Below are 11,431 nucleotides of genomic sequence, written 5' to 3'. Positions count from 1 at the left end.
ATATAGGGCATTTTCTGGACCTCTAAAACATTTTTTTTCATTCACGGAATGAACATCTTAGTCTGGGATAGGATGTGAAGTGAAGCAACGATCCCTGAAGTACACAAATGACCACCTCCATCGCAGTTCTGTTTAAAACACTCCATGAAATTGTTATGGCACAGTCAGAAGACAGACTCTAGGAGAAGGAAAAGAAAAATCTTTCTATCAAGAGAAAGACCACCACTTTAATGATTTATACTGGCCTCGAGTTTGATCATTGGTCACCATTCTTCTACACAACAAAATAAAAATTCATGAACAGTTTACAATAACTACTATCATTTATAGTAATTGATGAAAGTTGACATTTTCTGCCTCACTCCAGGTATCTTCTTGTGAAGAGCTGGTCTGGATAGATGAAATAAAGTACCAAAACAATGATTTTGTTCACCCACACACCGAAAATAAATTCTGGCATTGAACAGGTAAATAAGAAACAAAAACTTTTTTTTTTTAAACAAACTGTTTTAAGTAATTTTTCCAGGAGTAAAAATCTATTAAGCGCAAGTAAGAGAGAGACTTAGAGAAGTACAGCAAATGTCATTGTACAATAAACTGCACTGATCACTATTGATTACATTAGCAAGATAACATCCCACCAAACTAAATTCATCAGCAATAGTAATGATCAAAGTCAAGTGCTAGTTTATAAACAGTATGTACAAAACAAACAAGTTGACAAACTGATATTTCAACATCACAACACATCTGGCTCAATTAAAATCACACTAGCCTTCCTTCCCTCTGAATTACAGGCCAGGAATATGCCAGTTTGGGAAACAAATGCACATTTTTAATGCTATTTAGCAGAGGGGGAGAAGTAAAAATTTCTGGTGTGCATGTTTTGGATTGTAAAAAAGTTAAATGTCACGTTATGTTCGTTAAGAAAAAAACAAAACAAGTTACCAAAGTTTAATTGATAAAAATTTAATGTCAACTTACTTATAAAAATGAAAAAAAAATCTTTAAACAAACACCATATGACTGTGGGTCCCGGTCCTCCTACTGACTAGTAGCTATGGGAAGGCGTTTAAAGGAAAGGATGGTTGTGTCAAAAACAAAGACAAACCCCAAAAAGGTATGCTGTTTTAAAAATCTCGCTTGCAAGAAAGCTAGAGGCTTAGCCTAGTTTTTAAAGCTAATTACAAAATGCTCTTTCATACTGGTCCAGGTGTCTCGACAATTCCTTCTTCTAACAGAACTGTCAAAAAAGAAGAAATAGTTTATGAGACTTTTGTGCAAACTGCTGAAACCTTATTTCCCTCCATGAACTGGGATATGTACTTTTGAAATAGCACTGTGCTCTTTAATCTTGAGTAGAAATGCATCTTAAGAGTTTAAAATGTTTTTGATTCAAAATTGTAGTGGGCAAACAATAACCTTAACCTGTCTAGATGTTATTAATGAGAATTTCCCTTGAGCTGTATGTCTGAAATAGTACCTTTCTTTAGCTTAATCCCCTGAAAGCTGGCACAGACTATATATATACTGTCAGGAGCACAATGACATTAAGCAGCACCAAACACCCAGCAGGCATTCAAATATTAGGAGACAGTCATAATTCCTCTTCTGTACAAGGCAGAGGCAAGTTAGCTTTGCTAGATTAAAAAAAAAATCCTAAAAATGCCTGGAATAGCATTTAGTGAACTTAAGCCTAAACCCTTCATTTTCAAATCCATTTGATTTTCTTTCCTAGCCAGAAATTATTTGATATGCTGTGGTGTTCTCTCTCACAAGTCAAAATTATTTCAAAGTATTTTGCAGTTGAAACAAGTAATTTATCCCAACAAGACCCAAGAAAATGTTAGCTCAGTGAGTACACCGGGAAAAGATGTAGGTTCGCCACTTTCCCCAGGTAAACAGCTGAGCTAAGCTAACTAGCCAACAAATCATGAAACCCACTGAAGAACAGATGCCCTCAGGGGGCATTAAAATTGATTCTCTTGTTCCCCAATAATGGTGGAAAACTCTTAATTCTACCTGGAAGGTAAGGAACAAGGCAAGAAACTAGAGTAGACTCTAGTATCCCCAAGCAATCACACACCTACAAGGATCAATTTCTCAAGGAATATAGATTGAAAAGTGGGGAGAAAAAAACCAAAATTCTTTATTAGCCAATGGGCATAAATTGGTATTATCTCTGGATAAATGGCTCTTTGCAAGTATGCTAAACTATAATTTATAAAATAGCTGGCCTGAAAGTATTATGTCTTATTTCTGCCTTCCACCAAAGTGGAAGCTCTGTGAGATCAGGATGAAAGGAATGAATCTCCAACCCATTTCAAGGTGTGTTTTACTACTGTGGGTTGGAGGAAAATACTGCATCATGTTCAAAATGATAGTCTCACAAGTTGAGTCTACGGAACAAAGAATAATTATTTAATGTCTTACTACAAAAATGGTTCCTCCTCTTAATCGGTGGGCAAAGCTTTTCAAGGGCAGGGAAACTAGTATCAGCAAGAAGCCTCCAAATGCTCAGCCTGCAAAGGCGGTGGCCCCGGAAAAGAAGACTGGATTGAAGTGCTCATTAAATAGGCTCACCACATCAAATAACTCTTGCAAGACAGTGAGGACTGGAAAAATCAATGGGCACACATCACATTCAAATATTCCAAGATTTGTGCACGATGGCACCCGGAGGATGAGTATGGAAAAGGAACAGCAAAAGGAAAATTGGAGGGCCATCTGAAAGGCACCCTTTCGATCACTATGACAGTGAAGGTGAATAATTCTTAACGGAGTATAACCCCTGGGGATTATACTTTTTGAACCCCAAATTAAATGACAGTGAATAGGGTGGCACGAGGCAGATATCTGCAAAGATCATTATGCAGCAGCTCTCTGCCACTGCCATCATGGTAATATACAGGTGCTGAAGGCCAGAGGGGGAGTCTTGCTTGACACCTTTCTCATTAAAGGGGAAGTGAGTTTGCTGCATACAAACTACTTGTCCTGACCAAAATATGAGCAAGGTGCTACTTCCACTTGACCACAACTAGTCCACACATATAAGAGGGTGGTAGAGGCCTTGGGATTAACACTCTCACTCACCCAGACTGTGTGCCCTCTGATTAACATATCTCTTTGGCCCACTGATTGAAGAATAACTTGGGCAACGTTTGTGGCTTTCAATGCTATAAAGACACCTTTTGACTGGCTATGAGGTGGTGGACAAGGAATTTTATAGTGTCAATGTTGTATACAGCTGCTGATTCAATGTTAGCAAAACTGCCACGGTACTAATTGAGACTAGGGTCAAAAATAACTCCCCATTTCCCATGTTTTAATATTTCATGCAATTTCAGCTTCATGTGAATATTTAGTGAGAAATGAAATGAGAAATTATTTTTGTACCATTCTCTGTATCTACACAGACCGACACAACTAATAAAGCAGGGTTGTGCACACAATTGGACCCATACCTTCCATCTGTTTCCACATTCATTACACACGACAAATGTTGTCATAGGCTCATCAGCACTGCGAGTCTGAACCTGCAATAAGGGTAAAAGTGAGAATATAAGATTTTGTAGCAGAACTGCAGTCAAGTTATAGACTTTCAAACTTGAAACTTTTCTTTTGGAGAAACAGATTCTCTTTCCCAGTGCCACTCCACTGCCCAATTGATTCCTTATCCTTTTAACAGTTTTCCTATCTGCAACACCGCGTTCATCTTGTTGTCATATCAGTCTATTTATTAAGGACTCATTGTGCACAGAGCACTGTATTAAGCACTTGGGCGAGTACCATATAACAATAAACAAGACACATTCCATGTCCACAATGATCTTACAGCTCAAGATCCACCATCTCCAGGAATCTTTCCCTTTCTCATTTCCTGTTGGGAAAATCCATAATCCATTCTTGCTCCTCAACTCACTCTCGTAATTAATATCTCTGCATCTATATTTATGTTGATTAAATGTCTGTGCCTCTCACATACCTGGGGGCAATAACCACATCTACTTCTTAATATGCATCCCATGCTTCTAACATCCTGTGCTCTGCTCCTGGGTGACTGCTCAAATTCAATTTTTGACTGACTGGGAAATTACAGTAGGTATTAAAATAGTAGATTTACGCTTAGAAAAATCTTAAACACTTGCTTATGAGCCTTGGGAACGAGCCTAAAATGGGAATACAAGACGTTTTATGGTCGTCAGGGAGCACAATCCATTTGGCCTAGTTTGATGGAAGGGCTCTGCTGCATCTTCTCCCAGATCCAATACCTGAAGCAGGGTGCCAGAGGGCATCAAAAACTCTCCCTCTGAAATGAAAATGGTGATGCAGAGATAAATTCCCCCTTGGGTGCCTGCTTAGAACAGATCCCCTGAACTCTATTCATTCAATAGTATTTACTGAGCGCTTACTATGTGCAGAGCACTGTACTAAGAGCTTGATGAACACCATTGAGTATCCCTGTTATAACGGGGGCTAGGAATTCCAGGCCTTATGCTCCCTAAGGGCTAGGGAATTCAAAGTAAAATTTTCAAATGTTACTTCAAATATTAGTTCAAGTAGCTTCAAAAACCCTAAAATGAATGTGGTTTTTAAAGAAAAAACATGAATGATTACATGCCTGGGTATAGGTGCAGTTCTTCTTTTTACACTTGCCACATGTAAATAGATCAGTCTGGGTGCCTCCTGTCTTGGCCATTTGATGTTCTCTGATCGCTTCTTTGGTCAGATTTTTACGCATCTCTTTCAGCTCATCGCTAGCCATTTCCTGTTACAAGCACAGTAATAAAACTCCTCAACTACAGCATTTTCAATTTATCAGGAATCTTCAAAGTTCTCTCCATTTACTATAACATAGAGTTAGAAAAATGTTTGAAATTCACACTATGACCAACTTTCTAATTAGAAATTTTTCAGGGCTTCATTGTCGCCAAATTCTTTGGATACACTTTGTACTTAAAGGTGATTATTAAAACTATTCTGGAAGGTTTTCAAAAAAGTACACTATATAGAAGTTATGCTGGAGAAACATTATAGTCAATTCTGCCACAAAGTACATTTCCACTATGCACTTTGGATAGAACTCGATGACAGAATTAGAGAATGGTCTTTTGACAATGCCCATCTGTTTGGAAATAGCACAGTGTGAAATCAGAGAAACAAGGGTGTGCATGCACTGTCAAATACAAAACAAATACCACAATATTTACCTACAAAATCTTCTACAAAGACTACAAAGTTTTCTTTATATGAAGTTCTGCTAGAAAACAAGCCCCATGTCACAGGACAACTGATGGTAGTTAGTCATAAAAACATTTAACTAAACATCAACTCAGATGGCAATTGTAAAGAGTTTGTCTTTTCCCTCACAAAGGTCTTTTAGGGGAAAACTTGAACTGGGAGGAAAAAAAGATAGATGCAACACATTTCAGTGCTTATGCCCTTTCCGTTAAAAAGGCATATTGTTACCCAGAAACATTAAATCCCCGCAGTTCAAAAATCATAGAGTGGATATTTCAGTAGACTTTTGTTGGTCTTAATCTGGCAAAAGATATGCTGGGTATCCCGGTAAATGGACAGAGACTTATTCCAGGTCATGTTTTACACAGATTAGCGGCCAGAATTCCTAGTTACTTTTTGGATTTTTGCAAGTTGCTTGTACAGTATCAAATATTCTCTTGAAACCAAACAAAGACCATTACATCAGGCAGAGAGACCAATTTCAACAAATTATTGTTTACTTACCTCTGCTGTCATTCTGGCAAATAAATCAGGGGGTATGTTTCCACACAAAACATTTTTTCTTAAATTAGGATTCTTAGCATCTTTGAGATTCGCTATCCTACTCCGCACTCTATTCTTGTATTTCATGTCCGTGTTCCTTAACTCTTGATATATAGGTACAAGGCTATTAAGGAATAATCATATTTCATTGTTTGAATTTGCCTACAGATAGTATCCACTCAAATTACTAAACCTTTGATAACTTTTTTGAATTTCATGACAGCAATAACGAGGGCAAGGAACCTCAGGTTTTGCACTTCTCTGAGCTCTGCAACAAAAAACAGCTGCATACTCCAACTAGGTAACAGAGTGAAATAAGTGATCTTTTCCTCGCTAAGGGAATAAAGCCAATAACACCCAAACTACAAAGCATCACAAGTTTCCTCAATCAGTGGCACTTATTGAGCACTTACTATGTGCAGAGCACTGTACTAAGCAATCCCTGTAGCTATTAAGGAAGTTTTTAAAAAGGAGCCTGTGGCAACCTCCGACCAAGTGGGTGTCGTTCACCTTTTATGGACTCCTAGTCAGAGGGCCAGGCAGTCCTAATGCTGAGGTGAGGAAGATAAAGGAAAAGGATAACTGTAGCACCATTTACATTTATACCCCTTATTTTTGTGAGACTCAAGGCCTAGGAAAAACACAGAGGAATGGACGTTGGTCCTAGCTTTCTCGAACACTCCAGTTACTTAGATACCACTGAAATGATCCCAACTGAAGGAACAGCCACCAGTGATTTGGCCACCCACTTCCACATGGAACAAAAACTCCTTACCACTGATTTTAAAGCATCCCATCATCTCTCTCCGTTCCTTACCTCACTGGTCTCCTTCAAAACCCAGTTCACAGATTTCGCTTCTCTAAATGCTGCGCCATTCACTGTACCACAATCTCATCTGTCTCATCACCATTCCCATGCCCACACCTTCCCTCTGCCCTGGCACTCGCTCCCCCCTTCATATTCAACAGACCACTTCTCTCCTCAACTTCAAAGCCCTACTAAAATCCCATCTCCTTCCAAAAAGGCTTCACCGACAACTGTAATATCCCAAGCGCTTAGTAGGGTGCTTTGCATTCAGTAGGCTCTAAATAAATATGATTGAAGGAATGAACCCCTCTTTTCCCTGTCCCCTCTCCCTTCTGCACTGTCTACGCACCTAGATCTGTAACCCTAAGCACTTGATATGCCCTCACCCTCAGCCTTACAGTACTTACGTGCATATCCTTATTTTAATAGTTGTCTCCCCCTCTAGACAGACAGCACCTATTGGGCAGGGAATGTGTCTACCAACTCTGTTGTACTGTACCCTCCAAGAGCTTAGAACAGTGCTCAGCACACAGTAAGTGCTCTATAAAAACCACTGATCGATAAGATCATCCTTGGACATTTTTGAAAATCGGCAATATAATTTTAGAGGACTTCAGAGAGAAAAGCCCCCACATACAGTAAACACTTCTTGGAATCACAATTAAAGGATATCTTCTTCAATCTGAGAACCCAGCTCTTCATCATCAGCACCAATAGCAATGTAGTCATCTGGAATAAAGTGAACGAAGGAGAAAAAAACAGCAAATATAATTGGAGAAAATGCTCCAATACTGATATGATCACTGGCTTTCTGAATATGATATGTTTCTTCTGGACTCTACCCAATTTAACTAAGGGTACCAACTCTACCCAATTTCTCCACTTCACCCATCTGCTTCTTCCAGCAGGTACCATTCATGCATTTTTGAATGACCAAAACGTAGTATTTATCAAAGTATTTACAATATTAGAAAATGTTCTGAAGCACAAAAGCTTCTCGAAGGTAGGAACAGTCTGAAAAGCAGACATTAATCACATTATTCTTAACAATTACCATGAATAAAAGGGCTAAGTTACCAAGGAGAAAGAAAATTGGAAAAAGTCACTCTCCAACTCACCTCCCGTTTTGAGAGCTGCAGCAAGCATCTCTCTGCACTTCACTCGGACAGAATCTGAAGTACTTGGTGCGCGAGGAAAAGATGGAATGAAGGAATCAGAAGAAGCATTTGCCTCATCTTTTCTGTTGCTTGTGTGGCTACTGGAACTACTAGAATGAGATAATGAAGAAATTAAATCAATTTACTTATAACAGTCGCCCTGGGCAAAAATCCTCCCTGTGGACTAAACGGGGAGATTTCTTGTCATTAAAGTCCAGTATCTAAATTGCAATAACCTAGTCACCTCCAAATGTTTTCCAAACCAAGCACCAACATTTCCACTGAAATACTACTTCAATTATTCATTCATTCAATAGTATTTATTGAGCGCTTACTATGTGCAGAGCACTGTACTAAGCGCTTGGGATGAACAAGTCGGCAACAGATACAGTCCCTGCCGTTTGACGGGCTTACAGTCTAATCGGGGGAGACGGACAGACAAGAACAATGGCAATAAATAGAGTCAAGGGGAAAATTAAAGCTTATTACTAGGTGAGCACATTATTCATTTATTCCATCGTATTTATTGAGCGCTTACTGTGTGCAGAGCACTGTACTATTAAGCATTGACAAAGCTGGTTTCCATAAGAAGGAAAGTTTCACAGAAAGGCAAACAGGTGACAAACGCGAACAAGAGAGCCTTTATTAGCACTGGATGTACTTTCCAAAGAATCACTGCTAGACTGTTGCCACTAGGTAAGAAGCTTCATGACTCGAGCAGAAATTTTCCTCCCTCACCACCCAAACACACTTAAATTTTAAAGCCACAGAGGGAAAACTTGTCTGAGAAGACAGCATAGATTAGACGGTGGATGGAATTGCAAGAATCTTTTGGCTTGTTTCCTGCTGAGCTTTCATTCCTTTCAATTGCTCCAACCACGAAGACTTACCACATTTAGTCTATTGGACTAAAGGAAGCACAGATATTTTACAATGGAAAATTTTAGGGAAAGAATTAATGAGGATGCAGGTATCTTTGAAGAGGTCCTGTGACCTGGAAGGCTCAGGGCAATAAAAATGGTTATTTGGTTTTGTTTTGTTTGTTTTTGGGTAGGGGGGAGTGGGGTGGTGGAGAAGAGATGGAATTGAGGGGCCCTGCTCGGGTTAGGGTAGCCCAGGAAAAAGGTCTCTTTGCTAGAGTCCAAGGATCAGAAGTTTGGGCATTGCCAGGCAGGCGGACCAAGTCATTCCAATCAGACCGACTCTGCTGTGCATGAACTAGAAGATGTTCACCTGATAATGATGCTCTAGATGTGAAGCAGCATGGTGTTCTGGATAGAGCACAAGCCTGGGAATCAGGTCATGGGTTCTAGTCCCGGCTCTGAAACTTGTCTGCTGTGGGGCCTTGGGAGAGTCATCTCACTTCTCTGTGCCTCAGTTACCTCATCAGTAAAATGGGAATGGACACTGTGAGCCCCACATGGAACAGGGACTGTGTCTAACCTTATTTGCTTATATCCACCCCAGCAATTAGTTCACTGACTGGCACACAGTAAGCGCTAAACAAATAGTACAATTATCATCAGGGAGAGAAGTTAATGTGGCTTGGAACTAGGTTAGGAGATTTGATGGCATTTTTCAAGAAGACGTGGCATTTTAAAACTTGTTTTAAAGTCCAATTTTTGTAACCATATGATTGAGAAATCCAACATAAAACACTTTATTAATATATAGCCAAAACCTGTGGCTCTTTTTGTTCTTGAATTTTGGGTTCAGGGAAATTTTTGAGGGTGACCTCACAGTACTTGGCTAGAAACAATGTTCTTTTAGATTAGAAATATGGGGATCAGGAGAAAAGGGTAGGAACACAAGTGAAAAATGTGGGTTCCTCTCCAAAAGGAATATACTCCAAATTAAAATGATATGTTTAAGTTAAAAATACCTTTCCTCTCTTGCTTCAGGACTGTTTTGAGATGAGACGGAAGGTTCTTTTTTCTTTTCTTCAGATTCTTTTTCAGTTGATGGGCCATCTGAAAATTTGTAAAACCACAAAACTTCAACATAAACAACCAAAACCAATCTTTTTAGTGAAATACAAAGAAAAAAGCATTACCAAAATGAAAAAGAAAAACTCTAAACCTTAAACCTGAATTTGCAAGGAAAATCGAGTCACTGCACTCCCGATGAAGGCTTTGCTAGGCAAATAGCCATGCATTTCCTCTTTTCTCTTAGTCAAAATATTTCAGTTGTCATTTATGAAGACCAAATTAAGTGAATTGAGCATTTAGCCACAAAGCGTGTTTTACTATGTACTTTGGCTAAAACATCAGGGAATTAGAGGTTTGTCCAAAAAACACTAGATTATTTGGGTACAACGCAACATGGACTCAGAAGAAAAGGTCTGTACCCTCTTGTCAATTTTTGTGCCCTCTTGTGAATTTGGGCAAGTCACTTCACTTCTCTATGCCTCAGTTACCTCATCTGTAAAATGGGGATTAAGACTGTGAGCCCCATGTGGGACATGGACTGCTTATAACCTGATAAGTTTGTATCAACACCAGCACTTAGGACAGTGCCTGGCACATAGTAAGCATTTAACAAAATACCATTTAAAAAAAAATGGGGCAAAGTCAAAAGTGGAATATCACTAGATTTACTTACGGAAATTTCAGGATGGTGCGGTATTTTAGGCTACTACTACTTAATATCTTGGTTTCACCTTTGAATCTGTAGGCTTAGTGTTTTCTCAGCATACCACGTAGTATTCAACCTGGGATTCCTCAGAGAATTTACTATAGGGCCTGTATTAAGGGAAAATGAGTGCAATCCATATACTTTAAATAACTTATCTAATGTAAAAGAGGTTTTTTTTCCCTTGAAGTTGGACATCTCTAAGTTTTGTTTTAGTTCTCCGTTCTGCTTCTATCAACTGCTTGCCCTTTCCAGCAGAGGCTCTCCACTGACATAAGGCAAATCGCATGAAATATCTCCACCCCCTGAACCTCCCCCCAAAAGGTTGAACCCCCCCGAAAGCTAGCATCTTAAGACAGGAGAAAAAAACTAAAGGATTAAGAGGTGAAAAAAGGACACAATTTCAGTTTCTGCAGGAGAGAGGAGGTGAATGAGAGATGAAGAGAAAAACATATACCAATTATACCTAGCAACTTCTTCCAAGATTTGATGAGAGACTTTGCTAAAGATGTCACTTCCTCATCCGTGCTCTGCTTACGTATAGCATTTACTGACATCCCAATTCTTGTTGACTAGAAAAGAAAGACAGGCCAAGTTATTCATTTACGCTCATTTCACTTTGAATTTCCTTCCTGCCACCTCTCAAATACTGGTTGACCAGCTGTAACCTTACTGAGCCTCTCATAAAACAGAACAACAGATTGGTTGGAACCAAGCCTGGTACTAACTTTTCCTTCCAAGCAAGGGGGGATATTAGGCAGGGCGCTGAAGCGGTAAGGGAATGGAGGAAGCGAGTGACAGGGCACTTATCCACCACTGCCATGTTATCTATGCCACCTTCTGCCACCCGCGCCAGCACCCAAACAGTAAGAGTTATGGTGCTGGTCCCAGACGACAGCTGCGGCACAGAGTGGCAGCTCCGTGGCTGAAGCGGCTGAGTAGCTGGCACAGCGGCCCTGTAGAGCTCACCAAATGGCTGCATCTGGTCCAGAGCCCAGACACCCATCCGAAGTGGGTGCATGGCTCATTCCCACTGAGCTCTGGGGCTGGG

General features: G+C 39.8%; 1 protein-coding gene across 1 annotated transcript in view; it reads right to left on the bottom strand.

The window, feature by feature from the left end:
• Positions 1-201: 201 nt before the first annotated feature.
• The window catches only part of TCEA1 (transcription elongation factor A1), a 29,231-nt gene continuing 18,001 nt past the window's right edge, over positions 202-11,431 (bottom strand). Inside the window, exons 3-10 of the mRNA XM_001514516.6 lie at positions 10,847-10,952; positions 9,632-9,719; positions 7,711-7,859; positions 7,265-7,321; positions 5,746-5,900; positions 4,622-4,768; positions 3,465-3,536; positions 202-1,243 (exon numbers count right to left, since the gene is read on the bottom strand). Of these exons, the coding sequence (XP_001514566.3) occupies positions 1,235-1,243; positions 3,465-3,536; positions 4,622-4,768; positions 5,746-5,900; positions 7,265-7,321; positions 7,711-7,859; positions 9,632-9,719; positions 10,847-10,952 (783 nt within the window). The 3' untranslated portion in view covers positions 202-1,234. The remainder of the gene's footprint in view (positions 1,244-3,464; positions 3,537-4,621; positions 4,769-5,745; positions 5,901-7,264; positions 7,322-7,710; positions 7,860-9,631; positions 9,720-10,846; positions 10,953-11,431) is intronic.

This window comes from Ornithorhynchus anatinus, chromosome 7 (assembly GCF_004115215.2).
Source record: "Ornithorhynchus anatinus isolate Pmale09 chromosome 7, mOrnAna1.pri.v4, whole genome shotgun sequence".
NCBI lineage: Eukaryota > Metazoa > Chordata > Mammalia > Monotremata > Ornithorhynchidae > Ornithorhynchus > Ornithorhynchus anatinus.
The sequence above is the reverse complement of the archived record's forward strand: the minus strand, read 5'-3'. Positions and strand labels throughout refer to the sequence as shown.